Genomic DNA, 25,017 nt, shown 5'->3' on the forward strand with positions numbered 1-25,017 from the left:
ACTACAGAGGCGTCATTTTTATTTCTTATTTTTACTTTTGTCCATGCTGTTATTCTGCTGGTTCCTCTTTGCTTTCCTTTTCATCTTTCTCCTAATTATTGCCCTATTGCACTCTTCCCCTTTGTCATTATTCCAGCTTAGTGCTGTTTTTGTCACCTTCCTTATTTCGTTTGCTGTAAAATGGAAGGGAAAAAATCTACTTAAACAGCTTCATCATATTACTGAACAATGCAGCCTGTCTACCAAACGATAAGAAAAAACTAATCAACAGATCGCAAGAATTCTTGCGTTTACCAGAGGAATGAATGAAACCAAAGCCTCAAGGTAAATTGCAGATCCACGAGCCTGAAATGTACGCTGTGTGCTAACATCTGCAACGGCTGAAAACCTTAAAAACTTACCCTAGATCCTGTGGAGGTTCGGTAGGGCAAGCTTCAATGTTACAGATGTCTGATTCCTTTGCTGGGCCCAGTTTCTCGCAGTCTTTACCATTGTTTTCTGGTGCGGGGTTGCTGCATTCCCGAGTCCTCTCACGAACACCTCCTCCACATGTCACAGTACATTCACTGAATTCACTCCACTCTGTGTATCCACCATTAACTGGAAAATAACAACACTCGGCTTAAACTAACTGGGAAATATCAACACTTGACTTAATTGTGAACGCTTGTAAAGCACTTACAGTCAAAAATGTTTCAGGGGGGATGCTACTGGGAACCCCTACCCGACTCCTCTATTATTTTCAATAATGCAGTACAGAAGTTTATATGTGAAGAATTCGAAAAAATGTTCCAAGAACTTTAAAATAGAGCCGGATGTATTAAATACTATTACGGATGTATTATACTATATCATATAGTTATTCTTTGGTTTGCGTATAAAAGCGCCACAAGTACGAATTTGTCCCAAGCCTTTTGTCCATGACTATCATGATTATGCAAAGCTGAATTTTAACGAGGCAAAATGCAAACAATAACGAAGACAAAGACTTTGGTCCTTACCTGGACAAGATTCTACATTACAGGTCTCCATTTCCTCATTTGATCCTAGTCCTTGCTCTTCACATGTTTTCCCGGGAAGTACTGTTTCAGGATTGTTACATTCACGTGTTCTATGCCGCACCCCACCCCCACAAGTCACTGTGCATTTACTAAATTCTCCCCATTCGCCGTAGCCTCCATCAACTGCAATGAAAACGTTAATTCAGAAAACAAACAAACTCGGCTACCGTGACATGTTTTTTAGTTACCGCTACAAAATTTTGTTCTTAATTTCTTTTACATTCTTTTCATTTCTGGTACTCTGTCTTGTTTTCGCTCTCTGCCCCGCTAATCCGCCTGTTCTGCAGGCTAAGGTTGTTGTCACTCGAGATCCGACTCTTTTCGTCACTGACCAGTTGTAGCAAATGATGATCTCCATAGGATTTTTCATCGCATCGAAAATATTAACGATGTCAGTTACTTCTCAATAACAGTTGTCAATTTCTAAATAAACCGTGCAGCTCCCTTCAGAATGTCGGTTTTACATGCGCGTTGTGAGTAAACACAGATAATCATATTGCTTGCAGGGATTAACTGTTTGGTTAACATCTCTAAATTGAACCCCTCAATAAAAATAAGTACTTCTTAAAAGCAGAGCTCTCTAAAGCAAACAGCTTTATCTCTAAATAAAAGTGGACCTTGTCTTAAGCGAACTGTCCCCTAAATAAGACACTGTTTTAAAGCAACAACTTTTCTTAACAAAACAGTCGTATCTCTTTCTTGGCGAACACCGGTGCGGATTTCAAACGAAGGCTTTGAGGCGATTGTCAAAACGGTGCATGAGTGAGACTGGGGTGAGCGCTAAATGAAAGGCGAAAAACAAACAAAAGGTGAAAAATGTTTTGCGGTCAAGACGCGGACCTCTAAGATACCATATACCTGGGCATGGGTTCATGTTACATCTGAATGTTTGGGTGTCATCTCCAAGCCGGGAACAATTACGGCCACCAAACCTCGGTGAGGGATTGTCGCATGTCCGTGTCCGAAACCTCGTCCCAATACCACAGGGCTTGGTACACTCTGAAAACACTGTCCAATGCGAGTAGCCTCCATCAACTATGACAAGTACAAACCAGAGGAGATAATGTTCATGTTAGAGAGAGTACAATAAACATTGAAAATAAAATTGCCCAGTTGTGAAAAAAGCATGTGATGGCCTTGTAAAGTGTAATATCATATTCTGTTTGGATCCTTTGTTATTCGTACCGGCTAACTATTGTGCGAATGGAATGATTGTTTCATTAAATTCGTGAATCGACTGGTTGATGTGGACGTTTCATTTACATCTATAGACAAAGTGAAAGTGTAATTAACAACAAGCCACAAACTTTGATGCCTTTTTTATGTCGCCCATTGAATTCGAAATATGTGGCGCATTGAATTCGACTGAATTCAGAGCATCCCTTCCACCTGTTCACGAGTTATGCATTTAACTAAGTTTTTAATTAATTTTACGTCGTTTTTGAAACTCAAATTGACCGCTGAATATGATATTTTGCATAGAAAACCACGGCGCCGAAACGAAATCGTGAGCGGTCCCGCCTTTGCGAAATTCGGATCTTCCAGAGAACCAATCAGAATTCCCATTTTATTTTAGTTCGAAAGTTAGATTTTCCAATCCCTTCGATCGGCAAAGATGGCCTAGATGAAATGTCAACTTTGCATTGAATCGATGAGAGCGCTTCTTTAATTAATGCAGAATTGCTTCAAGTATTTGGTATTTCTAATTACGTGTACATTACTGGACTTGAAAACGTGGAAATTATTTTTAAACTTAGCACTTGCTGAATGCGAAGAGTTGCCAAAAAAACCCCTACATTTAATTTACAACATTTCAAATAAGGTAGCAAAGCCAGAAACGCCGGCTAATTTTGCTGAACGCCACATTTGAGCATATTTTAACTACGATAATAAAATGACACTTCCACGGAGTAGTTATTCATCCACTGGTTCCAGATCAAGTTGGTATTTGGAAGGTGTTTGTTCTAAAACCCGTGTACCCTGGTAAAAATCCTCCATGCAAGAACGAGAACCAACAACATACTCGACCCAGTTAATTAGGTACGCTATTCCGAACACGAGCCGCAAAGACAGCGTGTAAACGCACTTACCTTTCAAAACATACTTCACAAAATTGTGGGCCACAAAAACGATAGCAGCGACTAAAGCTAAAATTGTTAACATCTGAAAGCAACTATTTCGAGTCATGATTCGACTGTGGTACAGCTCAGTCAACAAAGACCCTATAGTAACGCGTTTTTTACACAAATAATTTTACCCGTTCGTGAATGAATTACTACTTGTTACCTTCCACGTGGTTCTTGTGATAAATTGCCGTTCCCTCGACAACCTGGACACATTTAGAACAGAAATTTCTTTTTGAATGCAGATAGAAACAGTGTCATCCTGATCAGAATTTGTTAGATCTCTTCGCAACCAAGTGCGATCGATTTCTTTTTGGCGGTGACGGAAGAGAGAGGGAAGAGAGAGAGAGAGAAAAAAAAACGAACAGCGAAAAACTTGAATTTAGTACCTTGTATTGCGCGTATTAATTTCCCATCGAGATAGTCAGGCCCTTTACTCGTTGTGAAAATCACAAAACTTGACGCCAACCACAATTGTTGTATTATATGTCCTTTAATTATGTTCTCTATTCGGTTGAGTGAAGCGCAAGAGATCAGAATGGAAGAACCTTGACGCCAGCTGCAATTGTTGCATTATTAGTGTTCTTTACGTTTAAAAGAAATGTTTTCTATTTGGCTGACAAAAGCGTAACTGATCTTAAACCAATCTAGAGCCCAGATCTCCTATCACTTTTCAGCTTCAATGCGAGTGAGATATGGGTATGAACCTTGACACGTCACGCAATTTTTCCCCTTCCACGTGGAGGGAGCAAAGTTTTAGTTACGTGCCCAACGAGCTTCTGCGTGGGAAGTCTCAGCTTGAACCTTATACCAGGCCAATCTTTGTTTCCTTTGGCCAGTGGCCGAGAATCGTGCGACCATTTTGGGAATTCGAAATTAAATATGGAACTTCAGGTTGAATTGCGCTACCCCAACTGAGAAACACGTGACTCAATCGTGCCGCTGGGGTTTTACCTCCCCTCATAAACCATTGTTTTTAACAACAATTAGCCTGTTCCAGGCTCTCAGTCATTGGGGACGATCGAAAAAGCGGGCGGGCGACCAGCGGGGTCTGGTAGAGAAAAAGGAGAGGCCAATTCCGCTCGTCGCCCGCCCGCTTTTTCGATCGTCCCCACTGACCGAGAGCCTGGAACAGGCTAAACAACAATCAGAATCGAGCCTGTAATAGGACTTTGGCCAGAGTCACCCGTTTTGTCACTCAGAAATTTTTCCTTTTTTGAAAGACAACTCTCCTTGAATATTACACCCAAAGAACTAATAAATTCAAGTGTCACTAGCGTTTTACTGTTTGGAGTCAATTCTAATCTATACATGATCGATTACAGATTTCGGTAGTACAGTATTCTTCTCACATACAAGTAGCGGGAGGAACACCAAATAACCCTGGCGGACTTTTACAAAGTAGCCCTCCCCCCCCCCCCCCCACCCCTTTCGACCAACCAATGTTATTTAATATAAATCTATGGGCGTTCTATCGCGCATGCCGTTCTCTTATCGGCTATCCATTGTTGCAGACAGTGAGTAAGTAAACAATCACAATAGTTACCTTATTTTTTTAAAATCGTGAGCCCATAATCTAATTGTAAAATAGCTAAGTAATTCGGTAGCAGATGTCCGACATTTACATGTAGAGCAATAAATTAATAGAAATCGAGCTTATATTTACAAAATTTAAGTAAAAGTAGCTTTCATAAGTTAACAGTTGTAAGTTCATTCTGCGCATGTGAAATTTACAAACCACTAAGATAGAAGAAGTTGCTTATCCTTTGTTTCAAGGAAGCTTTTAGGGATAAAGTAATTCTATTCTAGATACCATTTATCGTGTTTCTAGTTGAGTAAACACTTTAATGAGGTTCTAGTACTATAATCGTGATCTTTAGCATTTTCCATACAGAAATTGTTGAAGTAAGACGGTAGCCATGAATTGCAACTAGGCGTAAGTCGAAGGAACCAATAAAAAAGAAATTTGTTTCATGGAAGAGATGGACTGTGTTTGTTGCCTTTCCTTTTAAAAGAGTGGTTTTCAATTGAACGTCGTAATACCAAAACCAAAGTAATCACTCTGGCCGATCACAGACCATCCAATGAACCAATCAAAGCTCTTAGTTAAGACATGTAGCTAACGCAAAGCGCGGTGAATCAATGACGATGTGTTTTGGTTTTACTCCTGATTGGATCATAAAATGGTACGACTCTTTTTGAGCCAATCGATTGGCGTAATAGAGTTTTTCATTTGCGTGTCGAAAGGTCATTGGTCAGGGTTCGCATCACTACGGTACACGATTGCCTCAAAAAACTCGCGCCCTTCTTCGTCCAATATGAAGTAAAACTTAAATCAATCCTGACTCACTCTCACACGTTTTCCCGCGCTTTTTGTCAGCTACATGTAATTACTTCTAGTTTTGATTGGTTCAATGGAATGTCTGTGTCCTTTGTGATTGGCCGAAGTGTTTACTTTGGGTTTGGTTTTATGACACGGACAACCGCTCTAATGCAAACCAATTACATTTCGACACTCAAAGGGAAAACCCGTTCTATTGTCCAGTAACATCAAGGGCACTTTTCATTTATTGTACTTTATTCTCCTCTTCGCCTTCGTTTCTATTTTCCAAGTTGCTTCCTCGTTTTTTCTCATTCTTTTCACTTTCCTTTCCGTCTTCTTCTTTATTGCCTTTTTCTTTTTCTTCCCGTTTTTCTTTTTCCTTATTCGCTTGTTCCTTATTGTTCCTTATTGCCATCTTCTTTGCTGTCTTTGATGTGGAAGAAAAGGAAGGAAGTTACTTTCAAAACCTCTTTGAACCTCGTTTTATTAAGCATAAGGGAAACAAAAGCAGAGGTTACAAATTAATTAAGCGATATTTTGCATGCTTCCTGGCCGCGGGTTTAGAAGAAAATTGGACAAAACCAAGCTCACCCTAAGTCTGTAATGCAAGCAATTTTCTTATCCCAGGGCTTGACTAGACCAGGCAAACTTACCCTTAATCCTGTGGAGGTTTGGTAGGGCAAGCTTCAGTGTTACAGATCTCTGATTCCTTTGCTGGGCCTAGCTCCTCGCAGTTTTTACCATTGTTTTCTGGCGTAAGGTTGGTGCATTCTCGAGTCCTCTCACGAACACCTCCTCCACATGTCACAGTGCATTCACTGAATTCACTCCACTCTGTGTACCCACCATTAACTGAAACATAACAATGCCAGCAGTCGACAACTTTCAATCTATAAAGGCTTATTTTCATTCTAAGATATGCTGGCCAGATTATATGTATTTACTCATGCGAGCGAGTCAATTAACATGCTACCATTTGTCGGCCCGATTTCTTTTTCACTTTATTTGAGTCACGAAGATGAAATCGACACGACTCGCAACATTTGTTGCACAACAACAGATTTTTAAAAATAGGGCCGACTTTGTCTGTGCTCGAGTTTTGAGATCAAATTTGGCCGCGAAATGAGCCAACCAATCATAGCGTGCAAACTAGCTTCAACAACTTTCACTAAACGTACTGTCCCCTGGTGGCTTCCATCCTGCACTCTGTTGTTAACGTCCGTTCATGGCTGTTTCTCCACAAAGTCGGTAAATAAAGGTATTTCAGTGTGTACTTACGTCTGCACCGTGGAAAAATGTGTGGCCTGCTTTTTGTTGTTTTATGAGAATTGTTTCACTCATTCATTTCATTCATTCAATTATCCTTCACATATTTAAGGTAACTGTTTACCTGGACAAGGTTCTTCAATGTTACAAGACTCTTTTTGAATGCTCGGTCCCAGTTCCTGCTCTTCACATGTCTTCCCTGAGTACTTTGGCTCAGGTTTGTTACATTGCCGTTCTCTCTGACGCACCCCACCCCCACAAGTCACTGTGCATACACCAAACTGTCCCCACGGGCCATACCCTCCATTAACTGTAAAGAAAACACTATTTCAGTTGATATCCAAAGTCAGCTACTGTCAAATGCTCTTTAAGGTTACAGTATACCTTCGGGTCGGCAATTTTCTTCAAATTTGGATTTTTGGGTCAAAATAGTGGTCGAAGAATAATCTCTAATTTCTGAAAAAAAAATTTGAAAAAGGCTAAATATTGGCGGAGAAATGGCGGTTTTACGTTTTCACCGGAAGTAAAAGTTTACCTCTTGATTGACAGCCCTATAGCGCGTATGCAATCAACCGGGACGATTTTCGAGGGAATTACCTATTTGGATGTCACGAATTGACTACTCAGTTGATCAGCATTGTTGTTCTGACTACCCAGCATCTTTGGTATTAGGCGTGTCTCTATTAAGTTATAAGTAAACATAGACCACGTTTAAACCATGGACCAGTTCGAAAAAGCGAAAACAGCGAAGAACGAATGAAAATACATCAATGAGTGAAGAAGCGAAAGTTCGCCACGCGGATGAAGCTATAGTTATCGTATAAGGCGGGCAAATATTCGTGGTAAGAGAAAAGAAAGGTTCAGGGATGTTGACAGAGACTCTCCTGATGAGTCCGATATCGACGAATCGTCGGACTCATTGAGGCCATTTGAAATATTATCCATGCACAGTTGCCCGCACACAGTTGCTCTCCGCGCTTTCTTTTGTTTGTTTCCTTCGCTCAGCCACTCTAGCGTTCGTATCCTTTTTAGTCTTCTCCATTTTGCCAGACCAGCTTCAAGAAAAACCGAGCTACAGAAAAATTATCTCTCTGCCTTCGGTTCCTTGAGCGCATTGCGAAACACAACAGTTTTTTAGAGATTCGCGCGTAAATTTCAGCAGGAGGTTAACGGTAGTAAACTTTCCCTGCACTGATTGGCTTAGTTATCTGAGAACCCAGTTGAAGGCGTTTGTGGGCGGAGTTTGTTTGCGAAGCAGAAAATTTTTCTTAGCGCTGTTTTCTCGAATAAATTTTTTCACTTGAAGCAGACACTTTAAAGAGTTATAACTCAAAGGGAATTTGTTCAATTGCCCTTAAATTTGGACAGTGGCTAGTTTAACATATAAACTACAAAAGTGTGTCTGGGAATTGTTAATTTCGAAATACTTTTTCTTCGAGAGCGATTTTTGTACGATCACTCGACATTTTTTTAATCCTATTTCGAAAATGTTCGGTAACTTTTTACTGCAATTGAATATGCCAAAACGTAGACACTTTTTTTAAGCGCTTTGGGCCCTGAAACCGAGGAAAAAATTAAATTGGCGAAAAACCAAATTCGCTTTGACTTGTAGCTTTCGAAAGGTGATTCGGGCGCTCGCATTTAGTGGTCGTGAAAAATTCGACAATTCATTTTCTTTCAAAATTCTTGGTATAGTTTGATAGCCAGCCCCATAAGCTTTAATTTGATATAGGGGCTTAGGTATCTACAGCTTAAACTGCACGCGCTACATCGCTTGCGCGCGAGACACCCCTGAAGGTATACTGTAACCTTAAGCTACCACTACAAAATTTTGTTCTTAATTTCATTTACATCCTTTTCATTTCCGTTATTCTGGTCTGTTTGTTAGTCATTGTACCTAACGATCCTGCTCTGTTTTATCCAAGACCATTTTGCCAAATAATTTCTTAGCATGGTGATCCCCATAGTATTTTGCATCATTTATTTTCAATATGTAATTTGTGTTACATAGTGGGAATATTAATGACGACAGTACCGAATGGTTATGAAGCCTGGAAACATCAAAGGATCAAACAAAGATGACAAGATTTATGTTGGAAGGTCTACGGCCGTACACAATCTTTTGTTTTGCACTCATAAACTATGCATGAGTCACGAACCATTTAAACGTTTCTATTGGTTAGTTCCTTGGTCAGTAGTAAACAACTATTGTGTTTTGTGCATGGTCATGGCCAAAAAAGCGAACAAAAATTAACAAACGACAATGAACTTTGTCGAGTTTCATGACCATTCCACTCTATTAAGTATGATAAAATCAATCGTCAAAAAATCATTCAATTTCTATCTAAACCCTACAGCTTCCTTCAGAATGTCAGTTTCACATGCACATTGTGAATAAACACAGATAATCATATTACTAGCAGGTTTGATCATTTAGTCTCCTGTATATTGTGTGCTTGCGTTGAGTCATCGGTATTAGCTCGCTTAAGTTGGCTTGATAAAAAAGTGCTCGTTCAACAAAATTCGCCCGCATTACAGACTATTTGGCCCCCCTTGGTTATCAAATGTGAACATGTCTAAATTGAATCCCTCTATAAAAACAAGCACTTGCCTTTTAGCTCTTTTTTTAAATTACCTGGGCAAGGGTCTGCATTACAGGCCTCTGTTTCAATGCTTGGTCCCAGTTCCTGCTCTTCACATGTTTTCCCTAAGTATTTTGGCTCAGGATTATTACAGGGGCGTTCCTTCCTTCGCACCCCACCCCCACAAGTCACTGTGCATTCACCAAACTTTCCCCATGAACCATACCCTCCATTAACTGCAAAGAAAGACAAAGACATTTGTAACTTACATTACAATGTAGTTTGGATCAGGAGCAAAATGGCTTCTAGTTGAATGTACTAACTCATCAATTCACATTTACAATCCTCAACAATAATGTTGGGACACAATAAATTCTGTGTTTATCACTTTAATAGCTAACACTTTATTGTCACTACATGAAGTACTATGAAACTCAACATATCAATGGCCTCTAAAAATAAATATATATGATTGGTAATAACTAGTACCTGCAGCTATCATAAATTCTAATTCATAAAATATAATGTTTAAGTAGAATTCTACTTGGCATGCACAGTAATAACAATGCTGCAATCTGATTGGCTGGCAGGTCGTACGCTATCAGCTGTTTGTGTGCAGTGGCTGGAGGCCATCCTCATGATGGCATACAGTTGTGCTATAGTAAGAGTAAATTATTCTATTTACAAGATGTTCACGAGGTAAGGTAATGATCAGTTTAATATTTTGCTGAATAAAATGTGGATACAGTAAGACCAGTCAAGTTTGTTTTTGGTATCCAGAAGAAGACAAATGAATCTGTTCTGAGACTGATCAAGTGTCATAACAGGCTGCCAACCAATGTAATCAGATTTGAGAATTTTGTTACTGACAATTTCTATTTATTATTATTAATAATTATTGTGACGGTTTTAAAAATGGTCCTGTAACCAGGTGGTTGATTCATGATTGAAAAACGTTACTCTGGTTTAAAAATGTAACAATGTTAGTAAAAATTCTTTTTGTAAAAGTCCTAACGTTTCGGCTAAAACTTCAGCCTTCATCAGGGGAAAGTGACAAGGAATTTGTTGAAAAGGCACGTTCTTATACTATGCAAATCGGCAAATCGGAGCAAATTATGTTCTGTCCCTTAGGACTAAATTTAAAAATTCGTGTGGCAAATGCATACCATCATCACGGTTCAGCGGATTCCTACTAGTGTTAATTTCCCAAGCTTCTAAAATACGTCTGTGTCGCCAATTTGCACTTGTACGTAAGATCTTTGAAGATTCCCAGGAGATGGTGTGGCCAGAGTGTAAACAATGTTCCGCTAAAGCTGACTTGTGCGAGCATTTGTTTACAACCGGTTTTTGATGTTCTTTGAGCCGGGTGGAAACGTTTCGTTTCGTTTCTCCGATGTAGCTTTTGTCACAACCTTGACAGGGAGTTGAATAAATTGTGCCACGAGTCTGATCTTTCGGGACTGGGTCTTTTGGTTTGGGAAATAAATTGCCGATGGTATGGTGTGATTTTAAAGCAACTTTGATATTGTAATTGCTTAGGATTCGCTTGATCGGTTCCGTAGTGCCCTTGACATACGGTAAAATGCAGAAACCTTTTTTGTCATCCGGTGGAGTTGCAGGCGTTTGTTGAGAAGGCCGTTCCGGTTTACTTGCATGAATAACAAAGCGTTTCGGGTAGCCATTCGCCCTGAGTGCCGCGATCACATGTTTCATTTCCTTTGATTGTTGGCCAACAGAAGACGGGATAGCTTTTGCACGATCAGTCAGAGACTTCACCACAGCCCTTTTGCGAGCAGCCGGATGGTGAGAGTCAAACGAGAGATATCTTTCTGTGTGTGTCGGTTTGCGATAGACTTTAGTGGAGAGTTAGCCATCATCTTGTCGACAGACAGTGACGTCAAGAAAGGATATTTTCCGTTCTCTTTCTCTTTCAACCGTAAATTGGATCGACGGCTCGATATTTTCTGTAAGGCTAGCACCAGGTTGGATTTAACAGCGGCACACACATCATCTACATATCGTTTCCAAAAACACGGTTAGGAAAGAGAGGTGGATAGGGCTCGTTTTTCAAGGTCTTCCATGACCAGGTTTGCCATAACAGCAGACACTGGACAGCCCATGGCGGTACCAAAGGTACCAAAGGTGATTGTTGTTATACTTGAAATTTGTTGTCGACAAACAGAAACCCAACAGGTCAACAATGTCATCGACAGGAATGGTGGCTCTATCCTGCAAGGTGTCATCATTGGAAAGCAAATCTTCAGCAACTTGAATGGCGAGTTCCACAGGAATAGATGTGAACAAAGAGACAACGTCTCACTCAAAGAAGATGAAGAGCTGGTTTCCTTTGACGTTGTCTCTTTGCTCGTGGCGCAATTTATTCAATTCCCTGTCAAGGTTGTGACAAAAGCTACATCGGAGAAACGAAACGAAAATTTCCACCCAGCTCAAAGAACATCAAAAACCGGTTGTAAACAAACACTCGCACAAGTCAGCTTTAGCGGAACATTGTTTACACTCTGGCCACACCATCTCCTGGAAATCTTCAAAGATCTTACGTACAAGTACAAATTGGTGCAACAGACGTATTTTAGAAGCATGGGAAATTAACACTAGTAGGAATCCGCTGAACCATGATGATGGTGTGCATTTGCCGCACGAATTTAAATTTAGCCCTAAGGGACAGAACATAATTAGCTCCGATTTGCCGATTTGCATAGTATAAGAACGTGCCTTTCCAACAAATTCCTTGTCACTTTCCCCTGATGAAGGCTGAAGTTTTAGCCGAAACGTTGGGACTTTAATTTTACAAAAAGAAGTTTTACTAACATTGTTACATTTTTAAACCAGAGTAACGTTTTTCAATCATGAATTATTGTGCCTTTCTGTGATTCACAAACTCTGAAGACTACAACTTCAAAAAAATGTAACAAAGTAAAAGAACTTGAGTGGTGATTGTGATTGTTATCTCTGGTTAGCAGATACTGTACATGTATGTAACTCAGAAAACAGCAGATTACTAACATGCTCAAGATCAATGGTCATATCCGTGAGAATTGTCAGTGGATTTTCATCCAGTGTTTATAATTTCTTAGTTCCTGGGTCTTTGATTAACGAAAGCATAAACACTGTCAATCATCTGTTTGGTTTGAACTTCAGAGTTCATGAATTGATCAAGTGACCTCAGCTACATGTACCCCAATTCTAATGTTGACTACCCCAGTTTAAATTAAAATACAAATAAATATTTCTTAAAACATGGGACTCTCACCAGGACACGTGCCCTTTCTACACTCCTTTGTTTCAATGCTTGGTCCAAGTTCTAACTTGTCACAGCTTAACCCACCAAACATGGGTGCTGGACTATCACAGCTTCGTTCTCGTTTCTGCACACCATTTCCACAAGTCACTGAACATTCACCAAACGTTGACCAAGGACCATAGCCACCGTCAACTGCACATACATATATTAAACAATTATTGGATGAGGTTTTTGTGATATCCAGAATAATCAAGGTCAAGCTAGGGGTTATCAGCCGAAGCCAAAGGCTGAGGCTGATAACCCTTACCAAGACCTTGATTATTCTGGATATCACTAAAACCGAATCTAACACTTGTTTTATTATACATTGAACGGAAAAAAATGGAAGTCATGTTTTTGCTTCTTCACTGACAGCAAGCGACACAAAGCGCGCAAACTTGACATGATTACCCTCAGAAATCATGCACTGCGGTCATACGTGTCATGATTACCCATGACCTTGAGTGTCCTTGACATGATTGTGGTATAATCTGCAGCTAGGTGATGTCGCTTGTGAAAAAAGCGTATGGTGGCCTTGTACAGTGTAATATCATATTCTGTTTGAATCCTTTTTTATTCGTACCGGCCAACTATTGTATTTGGTATTTCTAATTACGTGTACATTACTGGACTTGAAATCGTGGAAATTATTTTTAAACTCCGCACTTGCTGAATGCGAAGAGTTGCCAAAAAAAAAACCTTCATTTAATTTACAACATTTCAAATAAGGTAGCAAAGCCAGAAACGTCGCCTAATTTTGCTGAACACCACAATTTAGCATATGTTAGACTACGAGTAGTCCCTCTTTCGCTTAGTCCGTCGTGCGCGACGCGAAAGAAATTCGCGAGAAAAAAATGGCCGCGCGAAATCGTGGGGGCTAGGAGCGCGCGAAAGGAGGGACTACCTCCTAAGCCCAAGAGTTTGCCCTTTCACGGCCGAGTGATTTTTTCGGTGTAGGATTTCTCATCTTGACGTCCTCTTATTATCGCCTGTTATCAATAGCCCCAGGAGATCTGAATAAAGTTGCGCTACTCTACTCTTCAAGTAGCCAGGCAAAAACATATGCCGTGAGAAGTATATCTTCGTTCAGTGTTCGTTCAGCGAAACTGCCAAAGAAGTTTTAAAAAGAAGACGGCGAAAGAGGCCTCTTGTAACGATTTTCGCTGCGTCTAAAAGTTATTGCGAAAATTTCAACAGAGTTTCAACCGAGAATTTATTTACATTATACATTATACATTACACATTATACAATATACATTATACATTATACATTATACATAGGAGATCATCCAACTGCGGTGAAATGTTTGCCGATAGCAGCAGAAAATTTCAGGTGAATGTTCGGTTTCAAGTAAGAGCCCGGTTCAATCTTTCAAATGGACGGCAGAAAAAGGGCCAAGCTCAGTGAATTTATAGTTGCTGACTTAGACGATGCTGTTGAGCGGCGAAATCACTAACACGCTCGCAGTCGAGTTGGAGACAGAAAGCTTTGCCAAACAAAACACTGGATAAATTTAAATCTTTCCAAAGCCTGTTGGCAGATTCGCAAGAACATCACGGCTTGCGAAGCTCGAATCCAACGCTTCCATTTGCTCTGGTACCGCTTCGATTTGCTCCGGTTCCAAAGCATTCCTGCAAGACGTCGCAGGTACCTCGAATGTTGACAACACGTTGTCAATGCTCCTAACATAAGCCAATCATATTTTTGCGTTGTGAGACCAATGCATAATTCAAACTCTTGGGCTTAGGCGGTAGTCCCTCCTCTCGCGCGCTCCTCGCCTCCAGGATTTCGCGCGGCCATTTTTTTCTCGCGGTTTTCTTTCGCGTCACGCACGACGGACTAAGCGAAAGAGGGACTACTCGTAGTCTAGCATATGTTAACTACGATAATAAAATTGCACTCCCGCGGAGTAGTTATTCATCCACTGGTTCCGAATCAAGTTTGTATTTGGAAGGTGTTTGTTCTAAAACCCGTGTACCCTGGTAAAAATCCTCCATGCAAGAACAAGAACCATGAACAACATACTCGACCCGATTAGGTCCGCTATTCCTAACACGAGCCGCAAAGACAGCGTGTAAACGCACTTACCTTTCGAAACAAAATTGTCAGCCACAAAAACGTTAGCAGCGACTAAAGCTAGAATTGTTAACATTTGAAAGCAACCATTTCGAGTCATGATTCGACTGTGGTACAGCTCAGTCGACAAACACCCTATAGTAACACGTTTCTTACGCAAATAATTTTACCCGTTCGTGAATGAATTACTACTTGACAACGGCGTAACTGATCTTAAACCAATCTAGAGCCCAGATCTCCTATCACTTTTCGGCGTCAGTGCGAGTGAGATATGGGTATGAACCTTGACACGTCACGCAATTTTTCCCCTTCCACGTGGAGGGAGCAAAGTTTTAGTTACGTGCCCAACGAGCTTCTGCGTGGGAAGTCTCAGCTTGAACCTTATACCAGGCCAATCTTTGTTTCCTTTGACCAGTGGCCGAGAATCGTGCGACCATTTTGGGAATTCGAAATTAAATATGGAACTTCAGTTTGAATTGCGCTACCCCAACTGAGAAACACGTGACTCACTCGTGCCGCTGGGGTTTTACCTCCCCTCATAAACCATTGTTTTTAACAACAATTAGCCTGTTCCAGGCTCTCAGTCAGTGGGGACGATCGAAAAAGCGGGCGGGCGACCAGCGGGGTCTGGTAGAGAAAAAGGAGAGGCCAATTCCGCTCGTCGCCCGCCCGCTTTTTCGATCGTCCCCACTGACCGAGAGCCTGGAACAGGCTAAACAACAATCAGAATCGAGCCTGTAATGGGACTTTGGCCAGAGTCGCCCATTTTGTCGCTCAGAAATTTTGCCGTTTTTGAAAGAGACCTCTCCTTGAATATTACACCCAAAGAACTAAAAAATTCAAGTGTCACTAGCGTTTTACTGTTTGGAGTCAATTCTAAGCTATATATAATCGATTACAGATTTTAGTGTTATGGTATTTTCCTCACATAAAAGTAGCGGGAGGAACACCAAATAAACCCTTGCGGACTTTTACAAAGTAGACCCCCCCCCCCCTCCCCTTTTCCGACCAACTAATGTTATTTAATATAAATCTATGGGCGTTCTATTGCGCATGCCGTTCTCTTATCGGCTACGCAACTGATTATCTATTGTTGTAGATAGTCAGTAAACAAATGATCACAGCAGTTACCTTATTTATTTTTTCTTTTAATCGAGAGCCCATAATCTAATTGTAAAATAGCTAAATAATCCGGTATCAGATGTCCGATATATACACGTAGAGCGACAAATAGAAATTGAGCTTATATTTACAAAATTTAAGTAAAAGTAGCTTTCATAAGTTAACAGTTGTAAGTTCATTCTGCATATGTGAAATTTACAAACCACTAAGTTAGAAGCTGCTTCTCCTTTGTTTCAAGGAACCTTTAAGAGAGAAAAGAATTCTATTCCAGACACCATTTATCGTGTTTCTAGTTGAGTAAATACTTTAATGAGTTCCTAGTACTATAATCGTAATCTTTAGTATTTTCCATACAGAAATTGTTGAAGATGGTAGCCATGAATTGCGTTGGGCTTAAGTCGAAGGAACCAATAAAAAAGAAATTTGTTTGATGGAAGAGATGGACTGTGTATTTGTTACCTTTCCTTTGTAACGAGTGGTGATCAGCTGAGTATCATAGATAAAATCAAAACCAAAGTTATCACCCTGGCCAATCACAGAGGGCACAGACAATACAATGAACCAATCAAAGCTTCAAGTAAATACACGCAGCTAACGGAAAGCGCAGATAAACGAGTGAGGGCTAGTCACCATTGGTTTTGATTGGATCATAAAACGTTGCGAGTTTTTTTTAAGGCAATCGATTAGCGCAATGGAGCGGATTTCATTTGAGTGTCGAAAAGTTGTGGGTTTTCGCATCACTACGCTACACGATTGGCTCAAAAAACTCGCGCCACTTTTTCATTTAATCAGAAGTAAAACTAAAATCAATCGTGACTCGTTCGCACACATATTCCCGCGCTTTGCGTCGGCTGCGTGGAATTACTTTGAGTTTTGATTGGTTCACTGTATTGTCCGTGTCCTTTGTGATTGGCTAGAGTGATAACTTTGGGTTTGGTGGCGACACTCAATAGGCCCTTTGCACGATCCGGTCACATGGTACAAAATCACACATGCTGGTGAGCAAGTTGCGCAGTGGGTGTTGAGGCCGACTAGCGGCCGAACCTGAAAAACTGAAATTGATCTAGGTCTGTTATAAGCTGACACTCGTTTAGGGTCGAACTGTGCACAGCTGGTCGGACTGTGTTGAATCACGTGACTCAGTCGCACATGGTTTGTCTTTGAACGAGTTTCGTGTCGGGCGGATTGCTTTCACAGTGTTGTTTTTTTGCTACAGTTTTGTACTTTTCCTGTCGAAACCGCACAGAACATGTAAGTATAGGTTTCACAGTTTCCATTTGTCCGAATGTGTTCTTAATTTAGGTTTTTTCTTGTTCAGTTTTTTACCGTAGGCGTAGATCAAGTTGACAAGCCGTGGAGATGTCTGTACGTCGAGCATCGCGATTAAAGCTTTGAGTTTTTACGACTACGTGTTGAAAATATTCTGTAAATTGTCCCGAACAGTGGGACTTCCAAAACAAAGGCAGGTCCAGGTGGACTGGTACGAGTTGCATTGTTTTGGAAGTCCCACTGCGCAACTTGCTCACCAGTATGTGAGATTTTGTACCATGTGACTGGATCGTGCAAAGGGCCTATTGAAAACCGCTCTCATGCAAAACCAACTACATTTTGAAACTCAAAGTGAAAACCTCTCTATTGTCCTGTAATATTAAGGGCACTTCATTTATTGCACTTTATTGTCCTTTTTCGCCTTCGTGTTCCTAGTTGTTTCCTCGTTTTTTCTCATTCTTTTCACTTTCATTTCCATGTTCTTCTTCATTGCCTTTTTCTTTTTCTTCCCGTTTTTCTTTTTCCTTATTCGCTTGTTCTTTATTGCCGTCTTCTTTACTGTCTTTACTGTGGAAGAAAAGGAAAGCAATTATTTTGAAAGCCCTTTAAATCTCGTATTAGTAAACATAACAGAAACTAAAGAAGAGGTTACAAATTAATTAAGCAATATTTTGCATGCTTCCTGGCTGCAGGTTTAGCAGAAAATTGAAAAAACCAAAGCTGACGCTAACTCTGCAATGCAAGCAATTTTCTTGTCCCAGGGCTTCATTAGACCAGGTAAACTTACCCTTGATCCTGTGGAAGTGTGTTAGGGCAAGCTTCAGTGTTACAGATCTCTGATTCCTTTGCTGGGCCTAGCTCCTCGCAGTTTTTACCATTGTTTTCTGGCGCAGGGTTGGTGCATTCTCGAGTCCTCTCACGAACACCTCCTCCACATGTCACAGTACATTCACTGAATTCACTCCACTCTGTGTACCCACCATCAACTGAAAGATAACAATGCCAGCAGTCGACAACTTTTAATCTATAAAGACTTATTTTCATTCTAAGATATGTTGACCAGATTACATGTATTTACTCATGCGAGCGAGTCAATTAACATGCTACCATTTGTCGGCCCGATTTCTTTTTCACTTTATTTGAGTCATGAAGATGAAATCGACACGACTTGTAACATCTGTTGCACAACAACAGATTTTTAAAAATAGGGCCGACTTTGTCTGTGCTCGAGTTTTGTGATCAAATTTGGGCGCGAAATGGGCCAACCAATCATAGCGTGCAAATTAGCTTTAACAACTTTCACTAAACGTACTGTCCCCTGGTGGCTTCCATCCTGCACTCTGTTGTTGACGTCCGTTCATGGCTGTTTCTCCACAAAGTCGGTAAATAAAGGCACTTCAGTGTGTACTTTCGCCTGCATCTTGGAAAAATTTGTGGCCTGCTTTTTGTTGTTGTTTCGTGAGAATTGTGTCACTCATTCATTTCATTCATTCAATTGCCCCTCACATATTTGAGACAAATGTTTACCTGAACAAGGTTGTTCTTCATTACAAGACTCTGTTTGAATGCTCGGTCCCAGTTCCTGCTCTTCACATGTCTTCCCTGAGTACTTTGGTTCAGGTTTGTTACATTGCCGTTCTCTCTGACGCACCCCACCCCCACAAGTCACTGTGCATTCACCAAACTCTCCCCATGGGCCATACCCCCCATTAACTGTAAAGAAAACATTATTTCAGTTGAAATCCATAGTCAGCTACTGTCAAATGCTCTTTAAGCTACCACTACAAAATTTTGTTCTTAATTTCATATACATCCTTTTCATTTCTGTTATTCTGTTCTGTTTGTTAGTCACTGTAACCAACGATCCTGCTCTTTTTTGTCAAAGACCATTTTGCCAAATAATTTTTTAGCATGGTGATCCCCATAGCATTTTGCATCATATATTTTCAATATGTCATTCGTGTTACATAGTGGGAATATTAATGATGACAGTACTGAAAAGCAAACATCAAAGGATCAAACAAAGACGACAAGATTTATGTTGGAAGGTCTACGGCCGTACACAATCTTTTGTTTTGCGCTCATAAACTATGCATGACTTACGTAACCAAAACATTTCTATTGGTTAGTTCCTCGGTCACTAGTAAACAACTATTGTGTTTTGTGCATGGTCATGGCCAAAAAAGCGAACAAAAATTAATAAACGACAATGAACTTTGTTGAGTTTCATAACCATTCCACTCCATTAACTATTATAAAATTAATTGTCAAAAAATCATTCAATTTCTATCTAAACCCTACAGCTTCCTTCAGAATGTCAGTTTTACATGCACATTGTGAGTAAACACAGATAATCATATTACTAGCAGGTTTGATCATTTAGTCTCCTGTGTATTGTGTGCTCACGTTGAGTCATCGGTATTAGCTCGCTTAAGTTGGCTTGATAAAAAAGTGCTCGTTCAACAAAATTCGCCCGCATTACAGACTATTTGGTCCCCCTCGGTTATCAAATGTGAACATGTCTAAATTGAATCCCTCTATAAAAACAAGCACTTGCCTTTTAGCTCTTTTTTAAAATTACCTGGGCAAGGGTCTGCATTACAGGCCTCTGTTTCAATGCTTGGTCCCAGTTCCTGCTCTTCACATGTTTTCCCTAAGTATTTTGGCTCAGGATTATTACAGGGGCGTTCCTTCTGACGCACCCCACCCCCACAAGTCACTGTGCATTCACCAAACTTTCCCCATGGACCATACCCTCCATTAACTGCAAAGAAAGACAAAGACATTTGTAACTTACATTACAATATAGTTTGGATCAGGAGCAAAATGGCTTCTAGTTGAATGTACTAACTCATCAATTCACATTTACAACCCTCAACAATAATGCTAGGACACAATAAACTCCATCTTTATCACTTTAATAGCAAACAATTTATTATCACTACATGAAGTAATGTCAAACTCAGCATATCAATAGCCTCTAAAACTAAATATATATGATTAGTAACAACTAGTACATGCAGCTATCATATATTCTAATTCATAAAATATAATGTTTTAGTAGAATTCCACTTGGCATGCACAGTAATGCCAATGCTGCAATGTGACTGGCTGAGCCGGTCAAACACTATCAGCTATTAGTAGAATTCCACTAGTATACTAATGCAAATGCTGCAATCTGATTGGCTGAGCTACTTGTATACTATCAGCCATTAGAGTGCAGTGGCTGTTGACCGTCCACAAAATGCAAAGTTTTTATCGTTTTCCGAAGTTTTGGAAGAAAGTTTAGATGTAAATGGATAATTAAATTCCTGAGAAGACTAAAAGAAGGACATTAGTGGTTTCTGACTTTAAAAACTTGAAATTATTGAAAAAACAAGTGCGCACACCTAAACAACAAAAAATTTACCAAGGACAATTCAATGCATGTGATTTTTAAACCGTTTATTTCAGTTAGAATTCTACTAAAAATCATAGAAATCTTGAGCTCATAATCTAATTGTTAATTAGTGTGTAGAGGCTGGAAGCCATCCTCATGATGGCATACAGTTGTGCTATAGTAACAATAAAATTGAAGGCTTTCGTGCAAAAAGGGCATATATAGTATTTTGGGCCAATTTTTATTTTTTGCAGGATCGAGCTAATTTTTGGCAGACTGACTTGTTTTGACATGAAAAGCATTTTTGCGTAATTGTTTTTGTTGATTTGTTGATTTATTGATTATGCAACAATGCTTTTCATGTCAAAACAAGTCAGTCTGCCAAAAATTAGCTTGATCCTGCAAAAAATAAAAATCGGCCCAAAATGCTATATACGCCCTTTTTGCACGAAAGCCTTCAATTATTCTTTTTACAAAATGTGAGGTAAGGTGATGATCAGTTTAATTTTTTGCTGAATAAAATGACAATACAGTAAGACCAGTCAAGTTTGTTTTTGGTATCCAGAAGAAGACAAATGAATCTGTTCTGAGACTGATAGAGTGTCACAACAGGCTGGGCTGCTAGCTGCCAACCAATGCAATCAGATTTGAGAATTTTGTTATAATTTCCATTTATTATTATTAATAATTATTGTGACTTTCTGTGATTCACAAACTCTGAAGACTACAACTTCAAAAAAAATGTAATAAAGTAAAAGAACTTGAGTGGTGATTGTGATTGTTATCTCTGGTTAGCAGATACTGTACATGTATGTAACTCAGAAAACAGCAGATTACTAACATGCTCAAGATCAATGGTCATATATGTGAGAATTGTCTGTGGATTTTCATCCAGTGTTTATAGTTTTTTAGTTCCTGGGTCTTTCATTAACAAAAGCATAAACACTGTCAATCATCTGTTTGGTTTGAACTTCAGAGTTCATGAATTGATCAAGCGACCTCAGCTACATGTACCCCAATTCTAATGTTGACTACCCCAGTTTAAATTAAAATACAAATAAACATTTCTTAAAACATGGGACTCTCACCAGGACACATGTCCTTTCTACACTCCTTTGTTTCAATGCTTGATCCAAGTTCTAACTTGTCACAGCTTAACCCATCAAACATGGGTGCTGGACTATCACAGCTTCGCTCTCGTTTCTGCACACCATTTCCACAAGTCACTGAACATTCACCAAACGTTGACCAAGGACCATAGCCACCATCAACTGCACATACATATATTAAACAATTATTGGATGAGGCTTTTGTGATATCCAGAGTAATCAAGGTCGAGGTAGGGGTTATCAGTCTCAACCTTCAACTTCGGCTGATAACCCTTACCAAGACCTTGATTACTCTGGATATCACCAAAACCAAATCTAATAATTGTTTTATTATACATTGAACGAAAAAACAAAGGAAGTCATGTTTTTGCTTCTTCACTGACAGCAAGCAAAACAAAGTGAGCGAACTTGACATGATTACCCTCAGAAATAATACACTGCGGTCATACATGACATGATTACCCATGACCTTGAGTCTCCTTGATGTGATTATTTTATAATCTGCAGCTAGATGATGTCACAGGTGCTAATTTTGAAAATTCACTGTACGCTTTCGGCTAATCAGAAAAGAGATACTGTAGTGAGGTCAATGTATAATAATATATGTCATTGAACTACATGTAGCATGAGGCATGTATTAGAGAAATTTATTGGTCAATCCTTTCTTGGTAAAAGTGCATGAGCAAAGTAAGCATATATTTGTAAATGTTTCCTTCCTCGTAACCATTTACATGTAACTGAAATTGTTCTCCAAACATAAACAGGTAAGAAATGATTTTAAAAAGTGTTTATTTTGGGAAATGAATCGAAAAAGCAATTCACTAAAATTAAATCGTGAGTAGTCCATCTTTGTGGTTCATATTGCAAAATTCGGACCGCTAAGGGAACCAATCAGAATTCGCAAACCAGTTCAACCATGTGATAAGTTGCAGTTACCTGTCCAGTAATTTCATTTTATGTATCATATTGTAGATGGACAGTAAGTCATCTGGAGATATAATATCCCACTTTCATGGCCAGCTAAAGCTCAACTGAAATGTCAGCCATCTCCAGGTGTCACTTGCCCAGGGATTAGGCAGAGGGTGGGAGACGACTGGCATTGCAGGCTAATTTGCTACCAACAGCACTGTGGTTAACTTAACTTCATTGACATCACATTCATTTGATGATTAGCTTAACGTCCACTGACACTTGTAAGCACAACAGCTAGTTTTGAAACCAGTCCAATAAATATTGCTTTGCCTCTTTTAAGTGGAAACCTGCATATCTCAAGAATATACCTAGCTGAATTTAGGAAATGAGACTTTGATCAATGAATCACAGCAATCAGCACACCCTTTCCAGAGCATAAAAAGAGATAAAAGTCAACAGTCATAACTCAATACCTGGGCATGGGTTCATGTTACACTTAAATGTTTGTGAATCCTCTCCATGGACTGTGCAGTCATGACCACCCAACCTCGGAGCGGGATTGTCGCATGTCCGTGTGCGGAACCTTGTTCCAGTGCCACAGGACCTTGTACACTCTGAAAACTCAGACCACTGTGAGAAGCCTCCATCAACTATAAAAAAGTCCAATGAACAGGGGGTATAATTTATTCACTAGAATTGTCAACAGGGCACAAAGAGTAAAATAAAAATGAATCCTTGCTCAATGGTGGTACAGAGGAATGCAGAGTGTCTGTTTGGGGTCATACAAAGAGATCAAATATGGTATACTCCAATCCCTATGATTTTTACACAGCAAAATTGTCTCTAGTGTTCACCTTCAAACACAGCACAAAGGTTTTGAATGACTTTTTTATCGAGCCACAATGTCACAAAGAATAGAACTTTGTGTCTCTCCTAGCTTCAAGATTTCAAGAAAAATATTAATAATTATATCCCCTTCCCCTTTCCTTTGGTATCAAATTCCCTGTCCTAATTAATTCAGCGACTTGTGTCAAATTCCCACCTCACGAGGCACATCAAATGGTCTTTGGCCAAGGATTCTTTGGTTCCTTTGATGTACCATGATCCAACTGTTCTTTAACTGTATTAATCTGATTACCAAGGAAATGCAAAATCCTTTTTGAGGGTTTAACAATCCAATCTTGGATCTTCCTGAAGAAGTGCTCTTTAGATTGCTGCAGGTCCACATCAGCCTTATGGCTGGATTATCAAATAAAAAATTTATTGATTGTGCTAGGAGCTTGTCCAACATAGTTTTGATATTACTTATCCAATTAATCTCTGAATTTTACTCCTCTCGGTCCAGCTACTGTACAATGCTATAATCTACTTTATTTGGGATGTGGAGCCATGTTAAGGTAGAATGCTTATCTCGAATTCAGCAGGGGTTATGTGGCGAGACATGCAAGCCTAAAGGGGAATGGGACAAGACATGGGCTTGTCTTACCTTCTTCTCTACTCCGCTACCACATAACACCTATTTTATTCGCAATGGCTGAACACTTGTCTAAGTGACCCTTTAAGAAAAAACCAGCTGCCAGCAGTAAAATGTTAAGGTGATTCCATTAACCTGCATAATTTTTTTCGCATCCTTGCTGTGCACAATTTTTTTGTATCACTGGTATATGCGCATCTCAGTGCTTGCATGGATCATTAAACATGCACATCATTAAGAGATTTTGCTGTCAAGTTGAGATTGACGGCTAAATAATTGTTTGTTTCCTCGTAAACAGGCACAGCTTTTTAATGGATAAATTTAAATGAGATGTGGTTAACTAGGATATAAGTCTACGTTTAAAAATTTAAGACTTCAGCTTAGTTTCATATGAATGTTGTATAGAAATTATACATCGGTTTTAATGCTGGTTTCGTGCGCATGCAGAAAATTCAGCCTTTAATTTGCTTCATGAGCTTAATTCCCTTTCAATTAAAATAGCTTACGATGTAAGTTCAAAGTCTATTTTAATGCAAAAAATGACTTTTTTTCACAAATTAAGCTTAGCCTCGTTCCCCTTTCCTGACTATAATATATACCAGCTGTTACGTTGCAACGGCGTCCTAACAAAAGTGTCGAAAAATCCAAAGAGCCTGCAGAATCTTACAGAGATACAACGACAGCGGACTAGTGCACTTACCTCTCAAAATATACCTCACAAAATTATGAGCCACAAAAAATGTAGCAGAAACTAAAGCGACGATTGTCAACGTTTGCAAGACATTTCGAGGCATATTCGATCGTATATATGAAAGTGATGATGGCTGAATTTGTGACACCGTCAGTCGACGAACACCCTGCTGTCACGTAATAAATGCAAATAATTTTCTCTGTTCTACTCTCACCTTCAACGTGGACTTTCAAAAAGCGTTATTTGTTGCCGTTCCCTCAACAACCTGGAGTTTGATGGAAAAATTTTAGGCTAATTTTAGACTCCACGAAAGTTAGATTAGGTTTCA

General features: G+C 39.6%; 3 protein-coding genes across 4 annotated transcripts in view; all 3 read right to left on the reverse strand.

The window, feature by feature from the left end:
- The window catches only part of LOC145488550 (coadhesin-like), a 3,850-nt gene extending 124 nt beyond the window's left edge, over positions 1-3,726 (reverse strand). Inside the window, exons 1-5 of the mRNA XM_081467434.1 lie at positions 3,152-3,726; positions 1,920-2,096; positions 1,002-1,184; positions 402-600; positions 1-173 (exon numbers count right to left, since the gene is read on the reverse strand). The exon at positions 1-173 is cut by the window's left edge and continues 124 nt beyond it. Of these exons, the coding sequence (XP_081323560.1) occupies positions 128-173; positions 402-600; positions 1,002-1,184; positions 1,920-2,096; positions 3,152-3,248 (702 nt within the window). The 5' untranslated portion in view covers positions 3,249-3,726 and the 3' untranslated portion in view covers positions 1-127. The remainder of the gene's footprint in view (positions 174-401; positions 601-1,001; positions 1,185-1,919; positions 2,097-3,151) is intronic.
- An 897-nt stretch (positions 3,727-4,623) lies between these two features.
- LOC145488530 (coadhesin-like) lies at positions 4,624-15,716 on the reverse strand. Its single transcript, XM_081467418.1, has 6 exons — positions 14,746-15,716; positions 12,627-12,809; positions 9,409-9,591; positions 6,898-7,083; positions 6,161-6,359; positions 4,624-5,934 (listed from the first exon to the last, which is right to left on the reverse strand). Exons 1-5 carry the CDS (start codon positions 14,831-14,833, stop codon positions 6,163-6,165), a joined length of 837 nt encoding a protein of 278 aa, XP_081323544.1. The 5' UTR covers positions 14,834-15,716; the 3' UTR covers positions 4,624-5,934; positions 6,161-6,162.
- Positions 15,717-15,745: 29 nt separating this feature from the next.
- LOC145488488 (coadhesin-like) lies at positions 15,746-24,901 on the reverse strand. Of its 2 annotated transcripts, XM_081467366.1 has the most exons (7): positions 24,699-24,901; positions 22,998-23,174; positions 21,592-21,774; positions 19,706-19,888; positions 18,652-18,837; positions 17,912-18,110; positions 15,746-17,691 (listed from the first exon to the last, which is right to left on the reverse strand). In XM_081467366.1, the coding sequence occupies exons 1-7, from the start codon at positions 24,790-24,792 to the stop codon at positions 17,556-17,558; spliced, it is 1,158 nt and encodes a 385-aa protein (XP_081323492.1). In that variant the 5' UTR covers positions 24,793-24,901; the 3' UTR covers positions 15,746-17,555. The 2 variants fall into 2 exon arrangements, with proteins under 2 accessions (XP_081323492.1, XP_081323500.1); XM_081467374.1 differs by lacking the exon at positions 21,592-21,774.
- Between the last annotated feature and the right edge of the window lie 116 nt (positions 24,902-25,017).

Source organism: Orbicella franksi, chromosome 1 (assembly GCF_964199315.1).
Source record: "Orbicella franksi chromosome 1, jaOrbFran1.1, whole genome shotgun sequence".
NCBI classification, from domain to species: Eukaryota; Metazoa; Cnidaria; class Anthozoa; order Scleractinia; family Merulinidae; genus Orbicella; species Orbicella franksi.